General features: G+C 46.4%; 1 protein-coding gene and 1 pseudogene across 4 annotated transcripts in view; one reads left to right on the top strand and one right to left on the bottom strand.

The window, feature by feature from the left end:
* INSR (insulin receptor) overlaps window positions 1-22,306 on the bottom strand; it is a 241,243-nt gene that overhangs the window by 35,675 nt on the left and 183,262 nt on the right. For all 4 annotated transcript variants that reach the window (XM_053582840.1, XM_053582839.1, XM_053582838.1 and 1 more), the window contains 9 exons: window positions 21,625-21,773; window positions 19,818-19,962; window positions 18,455-18,669; window positions 16,421-16,547; window positions 15,561-15,811; window positions 14,310-14,477; window positions 9,920-10,121; window positions 7,530-7,565; window positions 53-330 (listed from right to left, as the gene is read on the bottom strand). In XM_053582840.1, coding sequence (XP_053438815.1) covers window positions 53-330; window positions 7,530-7,565; window positions 9,920-10,121; window positions 14,310-14,477; window positions 15,561-15,811; window positions 16,421-16,547; window positions 18,455-18,669; window positions 19,818-19,962; window positions 21,625-21,773 — 1,571 coding nt within the window. The remainder of the gene's footprint in view (window positions 1-52; window positions 331-7,529; window positions 7,566-9,919; window positions 10,122-14,309; window positions 14,478-15,560; window positions 15,812-16,420; window positions 16,548-18,454; window positions 18,670-19,817; window positions 19,963-21,624; window positions 21,774-22,306) is intronic.
* Window positions 2,843-5,477, top strand: LOC128582459 (ubiquitin-associated protein 2-like; annotated as a pseudogene).

Raw genomic sequence — 22,306 nt, 5'->3', positions numbered from 1 at the left:
GACAGCCTACACCAAGGAAACATAGTCCTGGGCGGGGTGGGGAGCAGCGCACCTTCAGGCATGGTCCTGGCACTGACGTAGGCCGCCACACTGCACCGCTCATCAGGGGCGTCTTGGTTGCAAGCTTGCAGCTCAATGCGATACCCCGTGAAGTGTCGCAGACCAGAGATGACCAGTGACTCTTTATTCACCACTTTCTCGAAGGGCCTGTGCTCCTCTGGGCTCGTGGGCATGATGGTTGAGGAGATGTTGGGGAAACCTGGGACGGTGGGCACAGCCACCGTCGTCACATTTCCAACTTCGCCAAGAGACCTGCGCTTCCGAGACGGCCTGGAAGGAGAACAATGGGGCACACATGAACACGTCATCGCCATCTTTAAAAAAATGACACTAGAGAATAAAGGGCTTAATTAAAAAGAAAGATCAAGGTGCGGGAAGCAGGCATGTAGATCAAATGCAGAGTGCCAAGAATCACCACCCAGAGCAGCTTTTAAGATGCCCTTTGCAAATAGCTTCCATATAAGGGCAGGCCCACTCCATGAGGGATGGGGGATTCTAAGACACACACTGATACTGTCCCTCAATATGCTTGATTTCAGGTTTTCATTTTGCAGATGGAAAAGGCCACCTGAGGTCGGTGTTAAAAATAAGATGTCAAAAGCATGTAAGAGTCTAGCTTTCCAGGAAGCCCTGCCAAATGGCATCTGCTCAGTGGTCCAGGCGACGGACTGACATCACCAGTTTAAACAGGAAAAATGGACCTTCTCATCTTTGTGACTGTTTAGGGTACCTGCATAATTTAAGTAACAAAGCTTTAATTCTTAGTAAAGGAATCTCATCATTTGGGTAAGTAAGAATAACTCCAGGAAAGTCTATGCAATCAGCACACTTCTCCCCACCTTTGAAAAAGATACAGTAACGAATAAATGTTGATAGCCAACAACAACAAAAAATACCAAAAGAGTATGAAGAAAAAACTGTGAATTACTTATACTTCCACTGCCCATTGCTTCCTTTGGACAATCTTCTTTTTCTATAAATATTATGTGTGGTTATGATGAGGAAGAGCCCATTTTACAACCCACTTTGTTCCCTTGTTGTACTGGAAGCATTTGTTAAATATTATATTTTCCTTAAAATGTAATGTCTTAAGTAGGACAGGATTTGAGGGTTTTTATTTTCTTTTTTAATGTTAGGGGTTTTTCCCTCCACCATGACCTCCTCAAGGACAAAAGTAGCCTGTGTTCCTCATAGAAAACGTGGGAAACATTTCTTTTCTTTTCTTTTTTTTTTTTTTTTTTTTGAGACGGAGCCTCAAGCTGTCACCCTGGGTAGAGTACCATGGCATCACAGCTCACAGTAACCTCCAACTCCTGGGCTTAAACGATTCTCCTGTCTCCACCTCCCAAGTAAGTGGGATTACAGGTGCCTGCCACAACACCCGGCTATTTTTTGGTTGCAGCCATCGTTGTTGTTTGGTGGGCCCAGGCTGGATTCTAACCCACCAGCTCAGGTGTATGTGGCTGGGGCCTTAGCTGCCAGAGGTGCCGAGCCAGAAACATTTCATCGTTGTAAAATATTCCATTTATTACATGAGCAGTTAATTCACTTAGTCATCTCCTATTCTTTTTAATGAGTATTTCCGATTTTGTTTGCTGTTGTAAATACAGAGGGTGCCAAAAAAAAGTATACACATTTTAAGAAAGGAAAAAAATGTATTAAAATTGTAATAGTGTGTACCAATAACAAAAGATGTGTTTGCCTTTCATATTAATCAATAAAATTTATAGATAGTGTGTACCAATAACAAAAGATGCTTGAGCACCTCTAGTAACTGCAGAAGCCAGACGTTACTTGAGTATTATTTTAATTTTCCTATAGTTTTTTCCTCTCTTAAAACGTGCATTCTTTTCTTGGCACCCCCTGTATTGCTGTGATTATTATCTAATTGCCTTACATTAGTTCCCCATAGTAGATTTCTAGAAGAAGAAATCTCTTGGTTCAAGAAGATGGGAAACCCTGTAAGCTTCTTAACGCATCCGGCTAACCTGTAGTCTGGACCCTGTCTTCACTTGCTGTCAGGAGGAGTCCACGAGACTGCATTTCAGGACGGTCTCAGCAACAAGGAGGCTTGAAAGATTTTTTTCTATTTTTCTTTGTTTTTTCCAGATTTTCAATCCAAAAGTTTAAAAATGTGAACATACATCATCACTCAACTGCTTTAATTGCAAACCTTTATATTGGAGAATGTAAGCTCTTTTTCTTTTTCTTTTTTTTTTTTTTTGGTTCTTTACGTTGCTCCAAAAAATTGTCCTTCTTTATCCTCTTGATTTTTGTGGGTGAATTTCTAGGGCTTTCTTTATTGCTACTTCCACGTTGTTTATTCACTAAGGATATTAACCCTTTATACATTGTGTTATACAATTTACTATTCACTATTTGCTGGTGAGCTTTTTAAAAATGATTTGCCTTTCATATTAATCAATAAAATTTATATATCAGTGACATTTAAACACTTCTTCCTTTGTAGGTAATTCCAGATGGGGTTACTATGAGGTGTGCTAAAGCAATTATGGAAGAGATCTTTTCCCCATTCCAATTATTGCTGGTATATCTACTGACTTTCTGCTTATTTCTCTTATGCCTACCTTCCCAAATTCTAACACATTCTAAAAGTTTCATAGTTGATTTTCTTAGGTCTTCAAAAAAAAATCTATAAATGGGATTACCAAACTTTTCCCATAAATGGGTAGATAGTACATATTTGGGGTTTCAAAGGCCACACCACCTCTGTCATAACTACTCACCTCTGCCACTGCAACTAACAGCAACCACAGCTAATATGCAGGCAAATGAGTGTGGCTGCATTCCACAGAAGTCCACCTTCAGGAACAGGCAGCTGACCCCTGGGCCAGCATGTGCCTGCCTGTGCACTAAACTATCTCACATAGCAATAACTTTCCTGCATTCCATTATTTACAGTTCTAATTTGTGTCATATTTTATTGCACTGGCTAATTGCCCAGGGAAATGTTAATTGGTAATGATGGAATTAGGCTTCCTCGTTTTGTTCCTAACTCTAAGAATAATTTCAAGAATGATGTTAGTTTGTCTATTGGTTTAATCCAGGTAATATTTATCTCCCTGAAAAAGAATTCCATCCCAGGCGGCGCCTGTGGCTCAAGGAGTAGGGCGCCGGTCCCATATGCCAGGGTTATGGGTCCCATAACCCAGCCCAGGCCAAAAAATCACAAAAAAAAAATAATTCCATCCCTAGTTTTATATGAGGTCTTTTTTCCCTCTTTTGTCTAAGTTAGGAATTTTGAATTAACAGTATTGAATGAGATGATACAATTTTCTTTATTGTGCCTCTCAATGTAGATAACATTACCAGATCTTCTGATCTTAAACCATCCTCACATTTTAAACAGAAGCAATATTGCCAGTGCAATGTTTTATTGGAAACATTTTAATCTAAACTCATATATTAACTTGGCCAGTGTTTTTTGCTTCCCCCCCCCCCCCTTGGTGTACTATCTTTGTCAGCTTCTGCTAAGGATTATGTTAGTTTCACAAAATGAACTGGGATGATTTTCATAGATTTCTATTTTCATAGACTTCTGGGACAGTTTTTATATTATAGTAAATAGTTGTTCTTCCAGGTCTTGAAAAGAACTCATCTACAAAACTCTCTGGCCCAGGCATGACAACTCAGAGCTGTTAATCCTAACACTCTGGGAGGCCAAGGCACATGGATTGCTTGAGCTCAGGAGTTTGAGACCAGCCTGAACAAGAGTGAGACCCCATCTCTACTAAAAATAGAAAAGCTAGCTGGACGTGGTGGTGGGCACCTGTAGCTCTAGTTACTCGGGAGGCTAAGGCCAGTGGATCATCTGGGCTAGGGAGTTTAAGGTTGCTGTGAGTTATGACACCATGGCACTCAACCCAGGATGACAGAGCTAGACTCTGTCTAAAAAGAAAATAAAAATACACAATTCTCTGGGCCCAAAGACTTTAGCAAGAAAATTAATTGACATATATCTTTTTCCAAAGGTTCTAAACTATACAATTTTTATGCTTCTTTTTCAGTCAGTTTAGCCAGTTTCAAGTTTCTCATCTCACTACAACTTTCAAATTTAACAGGACACATTTGTCCTGAGATCTCAACATACTAAAATTTTCTTCAGGCCTTAGATTTATATTATCTTTCTTTCCTTCTAGTTTTTTGTGTTTTTTCCCTTTAGTTACATTTACCCCAGGGTTAGCTATTACCAATTTTCCCCTGCCTCATTAATGCATTTATATCTCCACATATTTAAGGTTGTTTCTTAATTTGTGGATCCATCAAAGTCTACTAACTTTCCTCAAAGCCCACTTTTGAAAACATTCTACAAGTTAAGGTATGTGACAGTTGCGTTTCACATTTGCATTATTTTCCAAATGGACTTCAATGGAAGCTTCTTTGACTCCAAAGATATTTAGGTAATTACCTAAATATCACATTTCACATTTGCATCATTTTCCAAATGGACTTCAATAGAAGCTTCTTTGACCCAAAAGATATTTAGATAATTATCTTAAGTGATTGACTTTTTAACCACTGAGAAGTAGAGTTTTCTGTTCAAGCTTCTGAAGTTAACATTCAGTTTTCATTGCATTGCCATGAGAAAATCCATGATCTTTTTTTTTTCCTCTAAGGATATTTTTTTTTTTTTTTGCAATTTTGGCCGGAGCCGGGTTTGAACCCGCCACCCCAGGTATATGGGGCCAGCACCCTACTCCTTGAGCCACAGGTGCTGCCCAAGCCTCAGCCTCAGCCAAGCAGCATGGTGTGAACCTCAGTACCCCCACAAACCCTTTCCAGCAGGCTGGCAGTTATGGCCAGCACAGCTATAATACAGGTTATGATGACCTGACCCCAGGGACAGCAGCAGGAGACTACACCAAAGATGGTTATGGTGGGTCATCACAGGCTTCAGCCAAGTCTACAGGTTCTGGGACTAGCAAAAGAGTATGAGTGTCTTCAGGCACCACTGGCTTGCCTGATATGACTGGTTCCATCCATAGCAAGACCTAGACTTTTGACAAGCAGGGATTTCACGCAGGGAACCCTCCACCTTTCAGCCTACCCTAAGCCTTGGGTTCCACTGGCCCACTGACCCCTGGAGGAGCCCCTGGCTATGCACTCCCACCCTTTCTGCACATCTTGCCAGCCCACCAGCAGCCCCACTCACAGCTGCTGCACCTCCACCTTCCACAGGATGCCCAGAGTGGCTCAGGTCAGTGAAGCCAGCCCAGCTCTCTGCAGCCCAGGTCTCAAGCCTCCAAGCCTGCCTACGGCAACTCTCCATACTGGACAAACTAAACCCTGAAGAGAGTTGGACTGGGGAAGGGCTCACCCTTGGCAGGAGAGAACACATGGAGCACATTTCTGAGAGCCCAGTGCCCTTTCCTGCAACTCCTAAGATTCGGGAGACATGTACTGTCAGCCAAGGCTCTGCGGGGAGCCTGCTTCTCAGACTAGCTGTTGTAGGTAATGTATTTATATGTGCATTTATAAATGTGACAGAAGTGCGGGGGCTTGGGGGAGGTGCAGCTACAGATTAGCCAGGTCTGCTCTCCCCATTCTAGCCCCTTCTTGCTGTAGCAAAATAAGCCCCCCACCCCCTTTTGCCTTCAGGCCTTCTACCCAGCCCCTGCCTGCCCAGTGGGCTTCAAGGATAGTTTCTGGAAGGGCTGGTTAAAGGCATTTTGGGCTTTGGAGTCAGGTACCAATTAAAAATCATGACTTCATTCCTTTGTAATCCATTATTTGAGTTTTCTTCCCCTGTGTAATTACTTTATACCTCTGTTTTAACAAAACTGGTCCATTTGTCATTTTCCATGGTCCCTTTTTAACAAGTTTTGATCTGGGAATAGCAGAAATATCCCCCCACTCAAAATAAATCTGGGCATCTGTTTGTCTTCATTTAGAGCAGGAGCTTCTGCTTCTGGTCTTGTCCCCAGAGACTTGTCTTCCTCTGACTGACCCTGAAGGTAACAGTCTGAACGGGGGCTCAGAAATGTTCAGCCAGTTAGCTCCCTCCCCTATAAAAACCTGCAAGCAAAGGTTCCTCTAGTCTCGTTGTCCTGCATCTGGGGGGCAATAATTTCAGGGGTTTTCTCTTGCCCCAACTCCACCTAATAAAGATGTGAAAGCATGAAAAAAAAAAAAAAAAAGGTTCTTTGGTATTGAAAGACCCACCACCTTCTTGGATGGAAAAGAACACACCTCCATCACTTATAAGCCAAAGATACACCCAGAATATTTCTGTCAGGCACAAATGGGCCTTGCAAAAATAACCAAGACGTTGGTGCCTCATGAATAGAAAAATTTGTAACTGGAAAACCGAGACATAAAATGGTCTCATCAAACAAGCCAAACAGGTATCAATAAATATGCCAAAAGAATTTGATCCCACCAGACCATAAAGTGGTAAAGAAAGACCCTGATACCACAAGCAGCATTTTATTATCCAACAATCTCGCACCAGACCAGTTGTCTCACCCCAGGTTAGTTCTGCCCCTGGCCCCAGGGAGACATTTGGCAATGTCTGGAGATATTTTTAGTCACCACTTCAGGCGATATGGTGCTGGCGTCAAGTGAGTGGAGGCCAAATCTGCTCCTCAACAGTCTACAGGGCACCAGGATGGTCCCATCCCCTGAGAATGACCCAGCCCCAAATTACCAAGAGGACAGACATTGAGAAATCCTGGTTTGGAACAAAACAAGCACATATTTACAGGCTTTCTCTGTACTAGGGATTATATTACAAACGGCCACTAGAGGTCAGATCAGGCTTCTGATCTGGGGAAAAATAAACACGCTGCTAAAAAGAAGAAAATCCCTCAATTTGGCCCAACCTCCTGTTCTTCCCAAGAGTCCCATATTGCCTTTGCCATTCCCCAAGTTCTCCGGGCTCATTTGTCCCCTACAAGCCCGCCCCTTTGTTCTGGAAGGTGCAAGTTTGAAGGCAATCATCCCTGGCTCTCCTCAGTGGAATTCACCAAGGGACATGGTATCTATCCTCTGTGCTCAGGCCATGTCTCCCTATATAAAAATGTTCTTCCATATGAGCAGGAGGTGATTAGGGGCTGCATGGAGCTCAGACTCCTGGGTGCTCCCTCCACACATGCTCACGTGCACACGTGCACACGCGCGCGCACACACACAAATAGTTCTGCAGGTGCAGGCAGGAGGTATGATAGGTGTTTAGCAAGTGGACAGTGTACAGTGTGCGAGACAAACAGGGACAAGGTGACCCAGAAAGTACCCCTGTGATTCTGTTTTAGGAATAGTGTGTTAGTTAAGATTTTCCCCCATTTGTGCCCAGATCAACATTTAATTTGTGAATTTAGGAAGCATCTGCTCTCCAGTGCAGAAGGCTGTCCATGCAACAAGCCACAGAACCCCTGGGATCTCCACGGAGCGTGGCGTGCCCTCTGCTCCACCCTGAGCAGCCACTGGGGGCATCACAGGATAAGTCGTACCTAGGATCCTCAGCACCAGTTCCAGAAGAGGTTTTTCTGTAAAAACAAAACCAGCTGCTTTGAGGACAGACAGAACTCCTTTAGATAGGCTGTTCGACACCCTGGAAGCGACAATCTGTCCAAGCAAGAGTGCCTTGCCTTTGACCAGGGACCATTCAAACCCATCACACACTGGAGGAAATGAGCTGTACCTTCCCCAGCAAGGAATCCAGCAAAAGGGGAGAGGGAGATCAGAGACAGTATTCGTCAGACATCTGACCTTCTGGGGGAGTCCCTGGGATGTCAAATTTGACTACATTTTGGGTTTTTTTAAGACAGGTTCTTGCTCTGTCACTCAGGCTGGAGTGAAGCAGCATCATCACAGCCCATTACAGCCTCCAACTCCTGGACTCAAGTGATCCTCCTACCTCAGCCTCCCAATTACCTGGGACTATAGATGCACCACCACACCTGGTTAATTTTTAATTTTTTGTAGAGATGGTATCTTGCTATGTGGCCCAGGCTGGTCTCAAACTTCTGACCTCAAGTGATCCTCCCACCTCAACCTCCCCGGGTGCTGAAATTACAGACATAAACCATTGCATCTGGCCTAAATTTGAGTACATTTAGATATCACAACTGACTCAGCCTTTCCTCCACATTCAGGAGTATTTTATTTTTAACCAGTGAAACAGTAACTGCTTCAATGCCTGGGCTGTACCAGTGAATGCTCTTTTGGACTCAGGGTCATAGGGGGAAAATGCAAGAAAGAAAGAAAAAGAAACACTACCTATTGATGTTTCTGGGATAAAGTCTACTTAGACCCTGTTGGTGGCTATTTGAACAGACTTGTTCTAGAATCTCGGTCTACCTGTGGTTTCCACTGTGGAAACACAAAATTGTCTCAGACATGTCCGGGTGGCCACCCACTGAAGTTCTAGGCAGGGAAGGCAGACAAAAGTGGTGGGGTGGGAGGGAGCCCAGCTGTGGGCACATCAGTATACACTCAAAGCCCACATCCCTGGAGCTTTGCAATGACATGTGGCAGTTCCCACAAGTATTTCTGGTTATCATGACTGGGGTAGCGTGCCAAAGAGGTATCAGATGGGTGAAATCCACTCAGCACCCCACGGTGCACAGATGACCCCCACCAAAGAGAATGACCTGGTTCTAAATGTTGATGGTGTGAAGGCTAAAATCCCTGTGTAACTCATTTACTCTCACAGCCCTAAAAGACAGAAATGATTATTATAGCCATAGAACAGATGAGAAAACTGAGGCACAGAGAGAGGTGAAGTAACCTCCATACTGGTACGCAGGGAACTCAGGTGGTCAGTCTGGAGAGTCCTCACCACAATCTGCTCTGCTTTTCTGCCTCTTGGGTACTGCAGCAGAGAAATGTGCCTGAGAAGGGCCCAGCTAACCTGTATTCGTAAATGTCTGTTCCTGTTTGCAGCACAAATTAAGCTTAAAAAAGATAGTGGCCCATGGCCATGGGAACCTGCCTTTACCTAAGTGTCTTTGCTTGCAGGAAAGGTAAACATGGGCTAAAAAGTCTAGCATGTCTGGACACAGTGGCTCACGCCTGTAACCCCAGCACTCTGGGAAGGTGAGACAGGAGGATCACTTGAGGCAAGGAGTTCAAGAGCAAGACCCCCTCCTCTAAAAAAATTTTTTTTTCTAATTAACTGGATGTGAAGATCACATCCATATTCCCAGCTACTTGGGAGGCTAGGGCAGGAAGGTTTCTTGAGCCCAGGAGTTCCAGGCTACTGTGAGCTATGATTGTACTGCTGCACTCCAGCCTGAGTGACAGAGTAAGACCCTATGTGTCACTGAAAAAATAAAAATAGTCTAGCATAATTTTACTGCCAAGCCTGTCAATAGATCAGGTATCAAGACCCTTGTCTCACTAAAGAAAATTCAATATATTTAAACAGGAGACACCTCTGGGTTGTAGATGATGCTGTGGAAACTTTCAGGTGAAAGAGAAAGTTATACAAATAAAAAAAAGGAAGAAAGAGTGAAAGAGAGAGTATGCTGAGTTTAAGACCCAGTGATAAATCAAGCATGGGACGCCAGGCAAACATTTCTGAAGATTTGCCTCAACAATCTAATGGGGTTTGTTTCAGAACTCAGAGACCCGGTTCAGGAGACATAAGGAAGACAAATGTTGGGTTTTGTAAAGTTTTCCCTTTTAGTGTGATTATTTGCTCTTCCTACTAAGGTTCCTGTTGAAATCATGAAATCTCTTCCTCCACCCAGAAGAGGCCTCTGCTCTGGACCCTGCCCACCCTACCGTGGTCTCTGGGTCACACTGCATCCTTCCCCATGGTCCTTAAATAATGATCCCCCAACACCAAGCCAACAGACACCCACTAAGAAGGTCCAGGGCCACAAGGAGTCCTGACCTGGGCACGAAGACCACATTGTGCAGGTAGTCCTCAAACGTCTTCCTGAACGAGGACTCCTCCAGCTCCTTCAGGATCTGAGAGTCTGTCTTGGGGCAGGAGCAGCACTCGCCGGCCGACTCCTCGTACTCACTCTGGTTGTGCTTCTGGGAGTCCTCGGACTCAAAGGGTGGAGACCACGTCCGGGAGGGCAGCTTCAATCCTACAGAAAAACAGAGAGGGACCCAGGAAGAGTGAAGGAGCCTTCCCAGCCTCCCCACTTCCCAAAATAAAACCTCTCTCTGCAGGGTTCTTACAATTGTCAGCTGAGAAGAGCATGTCAACATATCTTAGAAACTTCCTATCCAGTCCCAGGAATGGACATTTAAGGTAACTAGACAATGCCTGACATTATACAATAAACTCTTAAGTACATAGTTATGGATCATAGGTCAGAGTAAAAGGACAGAGGGTGTCTGGGGGTGCTATGTTTTTTAAGACACAGGGTCACACTTAGTTGTCTAGGCTGAAATACCATGGCTTCATCATAGCTCACTGCAGCCTCCAACTCCTGGCCCCAAATGATCCTCCTGCCTCAGCCTCCTGAGTAGCTGCAACTACAGTTGTGTGCCACCACACCCAAATAATATTTGTGTTTGTTTTAGAGATGGGGGATCTTACTATATAGCCTAGACTTGTCTCAAACACCTGGCCTCAAACAGTCTTCCCACTTTGCCCTCCCAAAGTGCTGAGATTACAGGCGAGAGTCACTGTGCCTGGCCATTACTTTTTTGGACTGATCCCAGAGAAAGTAGCCACTGAGCAATTCTCTATAAAGGAATGAGCCATGCACATATTTTGGTGTAAAGCAATTCAAATGGAGCCAAAAGCAACTGCAAAGTCTCTGAGTCTCAGGAATTTTCTTAGCCTGTCAAAAGACACCAAGAATGGCCCAGCGCAGTGGCTCACACCTGTAATCCTAGCACTCTGGGAGGCTGAAGGGGGAGGATTACTTGAGTTCAGGAGTTTGAGACCAGCCTGAGCAAGAGCAAGACCCCATCTCCACAAAAAAAAAAAAAAAAAGAAAGAAAGAAAGAAAAATTAGCTGGGCATGGTGGCACAGGCCAGTATTCCCAGCTACCCAGGAGGCTGAGGCAGGAGGATCACTTAAGCCCAGGAGTTTGAGGTTGCTGTGAGCTATGATGATGCCACTGCACTCCAGCCAGGGGCGGCAACAGAGTGAAACCATGTCTCAAGAAACAAACCAACCAAAAAGCATGCCAAGGAGCCAATGTACCTAGAAGGGGAAGTAAGGGCAGATGGTGGGAGATGAGTTAGAAAAGGATTGTGGAGGCCAGGCTGCAGCTCAATGAATGAGAGAAATATCAACCAACCACACAAATAGGAGAGGGTGGAGCAGAACTCCAGAGGGAATTCAGAATCAGACTCAGTCAATGATTTCAACCCACAGACAATCTTGTTCCCCTTTTCCCCCTATCAAGGACATGGGACAACCTCTGGACACATCTGTGGTTGTCAGGACTGGGCTGGGGGTGCTTCTGGTACCTCGTGGGTGAAGACCAGGGAAGCTGCTCCACACCCTACAGTGCCCAGGAGGGCCCCTTCCCCTCACAGAAAATGATCAATCCCCAGATAGCAGCAGTGCCCAAGGAGAAAAACTCTGAACTAGACACAAGAGGAGGTTGAAGAGGGAACTTTTCAAATATGTATGGAAAAGGGGATTTAAAAACTGAAAAGAAAAAGGTAACAGTCCTTAAAAATACAAAACTTTTTTTTAAGTACAAGGCTGGCCATGTCTTCACTCCTGAGGGCAAGTTCCAGGGGCTCCAGTGACTCATGGAGTGAGCTCAGCCACTCCACTTGCACAGCCGTTGACAGTGGATGTTACTACACAGGCACAGCCAACAGCTCAGACTCACTCCGCCACCAGCCCACCGGGTGCCTGGTGTCTGCTAGCATCTACCAAGTAGAGGAAATGCCATTTTCCCCTCCCTTTCATGCCTTGGGAATAGACAATCAGTTCTACATGAATGTCTCAAGTACCCTCCTGTGAACAGTGAGAACCCACTCAGAAGCCCAAGTACGTATGCAGCTTGGAAGGCCTACAAGGAACTCCAGAAAATGCTTCTTACATTTATGAATAGACAGAAAATCCTGGCTGGGTTAACTCTGGTTAATAGCATCTACAGAGGGAAGAAAAATGTAGGACTGCCTTATCAAGGGGCGCTCCTGACATCTTTCTGGAGAGAAAGATCTGGTGAGGCACAGGTGATCCCCCTGCTTCCACTCTCTACATCCGCTGCATGGAATGTGGGGGCCCCGTGGTTTTTCTGAGACTATGGAAAGAGAGCACAGTGAGGTCCCCAGAGTTGTCAGGTCCACAGAGACAGAAAGTAGAAGGTGGGTGCCACGGGCTGGGGAGGGGGTTGGGAGTTGGTGTTTCTTGGGGCCAGAGTTCCAGCTTGGGATGATGAGAAAGTTCTGGTGATGGAGGGTGGTGACAGTTGCACAGCACTGCAAGTGTGCTTAATGTCACTGAATAGCACATGTTAAAATGACAAATTGTATGTGATATGTATTTTACCACAATTTAAAACACTCATACAGAATAAATAAACTCACTAACCATGCCCAGTAGTAGCTTCCTTTTAGTAGCTAAGTAGTGTGACATTTTTATTGTGGTAAAATACACATCATATAAAATTTAAAATTTTAACCACTTTTAACTGTGCCATGCCACACATTCACGATGTTGGGTAACCATCACCACCCTCCACCTCCAGAACTTTCTCATCTCCCCAACTGAAACTCTGTCCCCATGAGACTCGGCCTCATCACCCTAACCCACAGCACCCACCCTTCTGCTTCCTGTCTCTGTGAACCTGACCACTCTAGGCAGCTTCTGTGGGCCGGGTCACACAGTGTTTGCCCTTAGTAAGTTTACTTTTAATTATACAAACATTTTGATAATTAAAAATAAACCCATGTCTAAACAGTTGCATGGTGATCAGAGATTTAGAATTTCAGAATTTAAAAAAAAAAAAAAAAAAAGGAAAGCTTTGCCTGACATTGCTGGCGGCTCTAGCTGATGGTTTTGGTTATTCTGATGTAAGGCCAATGGTTTGCAGCAGAGCCAAAGCCTGGACTCGCCCTGGAGTTATATAAAGCATCCAGGGAGATAAATCACATTTGCAACCCTCAGCTCAGGCAGGATGATGTCACAGGCACACATATAGCACATGATCTTAGAGCTGGGACAGCTCCCAGAGATCATCTGTCCTCCCGCCCCTTCTCCCAAAAAGGAGGCAGACGATGACTTGCTTGGGGCCTTGGCTAAACACTACAGCAGGTCAGGGGCCAAGCAAGAAGCACACCTCGAACTCTGGGCCTCTGCCACACCAGGCCTCGCCCAGCAGCCCTCCTGGCCTTTTTCTCCAAGGTCATGGGCTAAGAATATTATCATTAACTGAAAATACCTCAAGAAAATGAGATCAAAATCAACAAGCCAAAACTAAGGGAAAAATAAAACCTGGTACTTCTCTGGTTTGGCAGAGGTTCTTTTTGTTTTGTTTTGTTTTGGAGACAGGGCCTTACTCAGTCTGGAGTGCAGTGATGTCACCATGGCTCACTGCAGCCTCCAACTTCTGGGCTCAAGTGATCCTCCTACCTCAGCCTCCTAAGTAGCTGGGAACTTGGGTGCACCCCACCACACTCAGATAACTTTTTACTTTTTGTAGAGATGGAATCTTGCTATGTGGCCCAAACACCTGACCTCAAGTGGCCTCAAGTGATCCACCTGCCCTGGCCTCCCAAAGCGTTGGGATTACAGCTGTGAGCCAGTCTCATCCAGCCCTTTTTGTTTGATTTGCTTTGTTTTTCAAACCTAGTTTTACGATAACTTTAAACTAATGTATACAGTTGAAGTTTAAGACTTCAACTATTTTTCCATTTTCCTTCCGATGAATGGGAGCCCATTAAAACAGCAAGATTTAAAAAAAAAAAAAATCTGTCATTTGTATACATTCTTACTTGAAAATTTAGGAGGAGAAGAGGCAATGATTTCTCCTTGCTGCCTCCAAGCCTTGGAACTGAAGGGTCTCACTAGAGCCAAAATCTTCGCCTGACCCTGTCCACAACCTCTCAACACAACTGGTTGCGAGTCATCTTTGCCCAGGAGAGCCCTGTGAGTCTCACACAGCTGCACCCCCTTGGTTTGAGCAGGGGAGGAGGAAGAAGAAAGGCGGAGAAATTCAGAAGAAATGGCGGGTTTGAACACGTGTCCTCAGAGTGCGTGTTTGTGTAACACTGTTTAAAAATGTGTGGGCGTGTGTTTGCCTAAGAGGCACGGAGTGGCTAGGACTGCCCGCGCCCAGCAGGGCGGCGCGCTCACCTTTGAGGCAATAGTCCAGCTCGTACAGCTCGCTGTCTTCCGCCTGCCTCTCCCAGAAAACCAGGTAGTGAGTGATGTTGCCATTGGGGTCAGAAGGGGGCTTCCACTTCAGAATAATCTGGGATGAGGAATTAGAAACCGAGATGGGGTCCAGAGGGACGGAAGGATCTGCAGAGGAGAAAGGACACAGGGCCGCGGTGAGGGAGAGCGTAGGCTCCAGGAGGGTGGGGACGCCGGCGTGAGGAAGTCGCAGGCGTGTTCGCTGTGGCGACACTTAGCACCGACCGAGAAAATACGGAGGGCGCGGGGGCGCTCGGGGCACGGGGCGCCGGGTCTCGGTCGGCTCGCGGGTCCAGCCCGGCCGCGCGCTCGCTGCTCTGGGCCCCGGAAGAAGCCACCGCGGACAGCGGTTCACGTCTGCCCCGCAGTTAGCCTGGTCACAGGGCGGACGTGAACCTTCGGATCATCTCCTTAAACTGGCATCAGACACCCCAATAACGCGCCGCCTGTGGGCGTTGCAAAACCTTCCCCTCAAGAAAGGAGGCGGCTGAGGGAGTTGGAGAGGGTGTGGAGGTACAAAGACCTGAAGTCTGGAAAGCTGGAAGTTTCTGGAAGCTATGCATCTTTTGGTATTGCTAGAGGACACAGGATAAGAGGGAACTCGTTGGAGGAGGTAGGGCTGAGGCATAAAAAGTCTGGACTCCGTCCTCCTGTACAGCAGCCTCAGCACTGTTGACTTTGGGGCTGGATAATTCTGTGTCGTGGGTGGGGGGCGCGTCCCAGGCATCACTAAATGCCTGGAGTCCCATCTCCCTGTCTGCGACCAAAAATATCCCTGGTCGTTGCTGATTTCACCTCCCACTTGAGACCTACCTCTCTAGAAAAAGGACTTCGGTTTTATCAAAATACAACTAGATTACTGTGAAGCACTCAACCCTCCCCTCCTGCCTAACAGGGAACAGGAAGCAGGAAGACAGAGTAACTAAAATAGCTGGAGGCAAAGCTGAGGGTAGCGGGTGGCTGAATGGGGTCTTTCCTCCTCTCATGCTATAAAATATCTGAAATTTTTTTAGTGGGAAGCAAAAAATATATATTCCCTGCAGGTGGCTTATGGCTCACTTTCTCATCTTTCCAGAACATAAGCCTCAACATCCAACTCCTTCAAAAGCCAATGACAACTCTGGAATCAGCCTGTCCGAGGCAGGATGTTCCAACACATAGGCAAAATCACAGTCACAAGACACAACTCACTGGTGGCATCTGTCTGTACATAAATGATGTCACTCTTGGCCCCATAGGTCCGGCGTTCATCTGAAAAGGTGACCAGGGTCTTGACAAAGATGGCATACTGGGTCCAGGGCTTGAGACCACGCATTAGCCACCCAGGGTGGTTCTGAGACTTGGGGTCATTGGACCTCAAGGGGGGGTCAACATCCACCACCGTCCAGCTGTTGGAGCCACACGCATCCTGCCCGTCGAACTCTGTCACATTCTTATAAGGGCTTTCAAGACAAAACAGGGGAAGGTAATGGTTACCTTTATGTACCTATCACCCTGAGCACCATGCAGATGAGTCCTGGGTTATCTTTTTTTTGGGGGGGGGGAATGTTACATCCTATAGGGTTGCTTTTTTTGTTTGTTTGAGACAGGGTCTCCCTCTATCCCGCAGGCTAGAGTGCTGTCACATCATCATAGCTCACAGCAGCCTCAAATTCCGGGGCTCAAGCAATCCTCCTGCCTCAGCCTCTCAAGTAGCTGGGACTACAGGCACCTGCCACAACCCCAGCTAACTTTTCTGTTTTTAGTAGAGATGAGGTCTCGCTCTTGTTCAGGCTGGTCTCAAACTCATGGCCTCAAGCGATCCTCCCACCTTGGCCTCCCAGAGTGCTGGGATCGAAGGCGTGAGCCACCATGCCCCGCCCCATTTCAGGCTTTGAGAAGAGGAGACATATGTGTCCGTGCACACTGTCCACAGGTGAGATCATTAAAAGGAACCTAGGATGTTTACTCCAAGAGGAAGGAGACAGAAAGGAACCAGAAAAGGGAGATCTGAGCGAGCTGCCACGGCCCTCATCTCCTCCGACTCTCCAGCTCTTCACTCCCCTACTTACGCCTCTTTGTAGAAGAGCATGAAGCCCAAGAGGTCTCTGAAGTCGGGGGGCCAGTAGGGCTCCCATTTCAGCAAGATCTTGTCAAAAGATGTCCGAATGTAAGAAAATTTAAGTAATTCATTTTCACCTAGAAAAGTTAAAAAATAAAAATTAATAAAACAGACAGCATCAATATTGAGCAGTTAGTTTCAGGCCCAAGTGCATGACCCCACACTTTCTTGAGGGCCTGGGTGAAGGGAGAGACTAGTCTGCTGGGCCTCATCTCTCTGAGTGTGGACATGGGGAGACTGAAAAGCTAGAATTAGTTGAGTGGCTGGGTCCGCCACACAAGCCAGTTACCCAGATGGCACTCAATGCAGTGTAACCAAGCTCAAGCTTGCACCACCAGCCACATGATTCTCAGTTTGCTAGCTCTCCAATTAAAGTTGCTTTCCCAGCCCCTACACCTTGTCTCTGGACCTATTGGCTGTCGTGTGTCAAGGGGTACGAGCTTGGATGACCAGCCAAGAGTTACCAGGAGAAGAGACTTTCAAGAGTCTTGTTCTTCCTGATACAATCGTGTCTCGCTTGCAAGCCTCATCTGGCAGAAGATGCAACGCCAGTCTATCTAAATACACACCAAGTGAGTTCAGGCAGCCTGCGGGTCATTGAGAACCACAACAGCAGTGGTTCTTAACCTTCCTAATGCCACGATGTATTTTCATTGTTACAACAGGGCGCAACCCACAGGTTGAGAACCGCTGGCTTAGGGAGACATGTCTATTGAGAAAAGAAACTTCCTCCTAAAGCAAGCACCCAACTTCGCTCTCTCCTGGAGCTACTTTTTGCCATAAAGTGGTCCCAACCTTTTGGCTACTAGGGACTGATTTCATGGAAAACAGTTCTTCCATGGACCAGGGAAGAGGGATGGTTTTGATGTGAGCCTGAAAGCAATTGATTTATTATGGTCTCTGTGTAGGCACGTCTCTCTGCTAATGATAATCTGTATTTCCAACGGCTCCCCAGCACTGGCATCACCACCTCAACTCCACCTCAGATCACTAGTCATTAGATTGTCATAAGGAGCGCAGGTTACAGTAGGGTGCCTGCTCCTATAAAAATCCAATGCAGCCACTGATATGACAGGAGGTGGAGCTCAGGCGGTGATGCCAGTGATGGGGAGTGGCTATAAATACAGATGAAGCTTCCTCACCATGCTTACCTCCTGCTGTGAGGTCTGGCTCCTAACAGACGATGGACTGGTGCTGATCACAGCCTGGGGACTGGGACCACAGCCATCAGGAACTGTCACCCCAGGAGAGTGCCACCAAAGCCGTGTACACTCACTGCTCAGAAGTGTCAGGGAAGTGCAGTCGGCAGATGGTCTCCATCTGCACAAACTACAGGATCTGCTGTAGCTTTTGAGCCAAGGCCTAACTTTCCTTGGGCAGCTCCCACCCACTACTGACTGAACTTGGGCAAGAGGGCGGGGGAGGGCCTGGCTGTTCCTATCAAATTCAGGACTTCTGTACAGACAGCTGTTGCCTGATGCTGCCTTTGGACTTGGGCCAGGTGTGCATATCCTATCCTCTCTCCTTCCCTCCTTGTTCGCAGGGGTCAGACCTATTAGCAGAAGGCTCTCCCTCCCTTTTCTCACTCATGAGCATCACCCTCAATACCTTTCCTACACTTCTACCTCCAACTTGGCAATCTGCTTCCTGGAAGATGCAGACTGACAGTGAAATTTTACTCAACTTTGAACCCCTGAGCATCAGCCCTGGGCCTGAAATATCTATAAGGAGGTGTCATTCATTCTCTCACTCATTCACCTAATGTATATGTGGCATCACCCAGCAGCAGGCATTGTACTTGGTGCCATAAACACAGCGATCAAATGTTCTAAACCTGCCCTCTAAACCTTGTTCTAAACAAGGAAGGCCATCATACAACACGCTGTCACATCTCAATAGGGGCAGTGACGTGTCCTTGGGGGCCGGCCTGGTGGAGGGAGAAGGGCAGTCACATCTTCTGGCTGCTCAGGACAGTGCCACTTACACGATGCCTGGTCCCCATTGGTCTTCAGGGCGATGTCATTCCTCTCTTGGCGGCCCTTGGTTCCTGAAACTTCTTCCATCTTGTGTATTTCTGACAAGCAGAGTTTGGGGTTGTAGTGGAAGAAGAGTTTCCCCTGAGTGATGGTGAGGTTGTGTTTGCTCCAGTCCCAGAGCTGCCTTAGGTTCTGGTTGTCCAAGGCGTAGAAAGAGTAGCTCCTGTTGGGACAGCACAATGTACAGCCCTCAGCATGTGACAGCAGGACCTCGGCGGGGGAGGGGATCCCAGAAATGAGGACAGACAACAGGGACAAGGAGGGAAACTTCACACAGGGAGCACCTCCTCACAGTGCGGCTCAAGTGGCCAGACAGGTGCCCTTGTCAGCAAGTTCTGGCTAGCAGAACTAGGAGTTGGGCCCAAAGGTTGGGCTGTTCCCCTTCTAGTTTTTCAAACCACAAAACATCTTTTATGGGGTTTTTGGTTGGATAGACCTTTAGGTACCTTCCTCCCAAGGTTTTTTCCAGAGCATTCTCTAATGATATTTTCTTATTTGTTTAAAAAAAAAAAGCCCACCAACCCAGGAATGGATTAACAAACTGTGGTGTATGTATACCATGCAATACTATGCAGCCATAAAAATGATGGAGACTTTACATCTTTTGTATTAACCTGGATGAAGTTGGAACACATTTTTCTTAGTAAAGTAACACAAGAATGGAGAAGCAAGTATACAACATATTCAATACTAATATGAAGCCAGTAGACGATCTAATTCATGCCCACATAGGAGAAAAACTCAATTCAATTCAAGTAAGAGAAAAGGGGGAAGAGAGAAGGAGAGAGGGAACTGGTGTGCTCCCACACTTAATGGGCACCATGGAAGAATATATGGCACGCCTTTTAGGTGCAGGACACAACTACAAGAGGGTCTCTATCTAACAAATGCCAATATTGTAACCTAGTTGTTTGTACCCTCACATTAACCTGAAATTATTTTTTTTTTTAATGGAAATTAAAAAAAAAAAAAATACCTCAGAAGTTAGGGTGCCAGCCACATGTACCAGGGCTGGTGGGTTCGAACCCAGCCCAGGCCTGCTAAACAACAATGACAACTACAGCAAAAAAAAAAAAAAAAAGCCAGGGTTTGTGGCAGGTGCCTGTAGTGCCAGCTACTTTGAAGGCTGAGACAAGAGAATCGCTTAAGCCCAAGAGTTTGAGGTTGCTGTGAGCTATGACTCCACGGCATTCTACCGAGGGCAACATAGTGGGATTCTGTCTCGGAAAAAAAAAAATTTTTTAAGTTTTTCTAATTCACAAACTTCCTAGTTAGCCCTCAGGCCACAAACTCAGAATAGGGCCTATGTACCCCATTTCCAAGGTCTCTCCTCGAATCAGACGTAACTTCCGGAAGAAGGAAAGTGACACCAGAGCGTAGGATCGACGGATTTTCAGATAACCTGAAATCTCTTCAATGAGGCCAAGATTGGCTTCTAGCTCTGCTGCCAGGTTGTCTAGGGAAAGAAGAGAATGGCTAGTGAGTTTCTACAGAAATGTTTTAATCTTCCTTTAATTTCCCATGGTGAGGAGATAACCTACAGGCTATAAATGATTTCAACACAACTGCTCAAAACCCAAGGTATTTAGTACACAGTCTGAAGTCCTTCCGACTCTTTAAACAGGAGAGTAGATTCCTTCTTCAGGCCTGTGCCCCAACAGCCTCTTTTGCCCAGAATATTATTCCCTCATATATTTCCTTGGTTTATTCCATCATGATCTCAAACCATCCCTCCACACACCAGAAACTTCTCTAAAATAACAACCCTTTTTATTCTCTGTTTCAGAGGGTAGCAAACTGCAGCCCACTGGTCAAATCCCACTTCTTATGTATACCAAGTTTCATAGGAATGGAGCCACACACACACAGGTTGACCTTTAACTGTGGCTGTTTTCATACTACAAAGGCAGAACTGATTCGTTAATGACAGATTGCCCAGCCTGCGAAGCTGAATGTGTTCATTCTATGACAATTTAGAGCAGAAGGTTGCTGGTCTCTGCTCTGCCATCACTCTGCTGTGCCATCCTTCACAGCATGGACCACCCCTGATCTTAAACTATGCACTACTGATTTGCTTTTCTGTAAGATCCATCATGGCAAGGACTCTGTTTTATTCACTTTGAGTATTCAATAAATGTTTGCTGAATAAATAAAGGAATGGCTTTTTGCCTGAAATGCTATTTCTAGAAACATGGTCTGCAGACCTGCAATGGAGCATGTTGCCTGATCACTAAACATGCTGGCCAGCGGGTGGTGGCTCAGGCCTGTGATCCCAGCACTTTAGGAGGCCAATGTGGGAGGATCAGGAGGCCAGGAGTTTTGAGGCCTGAGCAACATAGCCACAACCCTGAGGCCTCACTCTTGAGGCCAGGAGTTTCAGATCCAGCCTGAGCAATATAGCCACAACCCCACTCTACAAAAAAATTAAGAACTGAGCCTGGCAGTGCACAGATCCTAGCTACTGAGGCAAGAGGATTGCTTGAGCCCAGAAGTTCAGCATTGCAGGGAGTTATGATTACAGCCCCACACTGTAATAACCTGGGCAACAGAGTGAGACCCTGTCTCAAAAAAGAAAAAGAGCAGATTCTCAATGCCCCTCTCTCTCTACTTGGAAAATGAGAATCTCAGGATGAGTGGGGCCAACACCAGACTGCTCATTTCAGGTTTTGAGGCAAACTTGTGGTGTGACTCAACTAATGGGACAGCCACTGAATGATCTTGAAATTGACCTAGGAGGCCAGGTGTGGTGGCTCACACCTGTAATCTCGGCCCTCTGGGAGCCAAGGAGGGATAATCATTTGAATCCAGGAGGTAGAGACCAGCCTAAGCAAGAGCGAGACCTCCACCTCCACTAAAAACAGAAAAATTAGCCAATCATAGTGGTAGGCATCTGTACTCTCAGCTACTTGGGAGGCTGAAGCAGAAGGATCCTTTGAACCCGGGAGTTGGAGGTTGTAGTGAGCTAGGCTGGTGCCACTGCATTCTAGTCTGGGTGCCAGAGTGAGATCCCACCTCAAAAGAAAATTGCCTAGGAGTGTGCTGCAGATCCTGGGCTGAGCTCACAGCTTACAGGGACCCAGAGCCTAACAGACGCCCTTCCACAACCCAGAGCACTCACTGCCCCCACGGATGTTGATGATCAGACTCCCATTGATAACAGTACATCCTCGGAGCTCCTGGGCGGATGTCACTGAGTCGATGGTCTTCTCGCCTTCTAGGATGTGGCAGACCTTGGGACAGGGGCCCAGGCACGGTGTGCACATCAGGCTGAGGAGGGAGCAGAGAAGGAGGGAAAGAGTGAGGGGCCAGAACACACAGGGTCCCTTTTACATGGCAGACAGCACACTACATCCTGGTGTGGGGTCCCAAGGGGCAGACTCATGCATTATCCAGAGAGAGATTTTCCTGACCTCAGCGCTGTTGACATGTAGCATAGGAGAAGGGGCATGCTATGCGTTGTAGGATATTGAGCAAAACCCCCAGGCTCCACCCATCAGATGCAACAGCATCCCTGCTCCCAATTCGTGACAAAAACATCCCTGGACATTGCCAAATGTCCCTGGGGAGGGAAGGCAGAAAACTGACCACAGAGAAGGGCCACTGTCCAAACTGAAAGACACATGCCATTACCCAACGGTGATAGGTCTTCATGCTTTACCCCAAACTGACACAAGACTGGTGTTGTACCACAGGTGACGGGGTTCACACCATGTCCTATGGAGACAGCACCAGGGTCTTCCCTGTGCCTTACACTGAAGTGATGGGATGTTGGTGTTACCATGGTGATAAGAATTATACTG

The sequence above is a fragment of the Nycticebus coucang genome, chromosome 3 (assembly GCF_027406575.1).
Source record: "Nycticebus coucang isolate mNycCou1 chromosome 3, mNycCou1.pri, whole genome shotgun sequence".
NCBI lineage: Eukaryota > Metazoa > Chordata > Mammalia > Primates > Lorisidae > Nycticebus > Nycticebus coucang.
The sequence above is the reverse complement of the archived record's forward strand: the minus strand, read 5'-3'. Positions and strand labels throughout refer to the sequence as shown.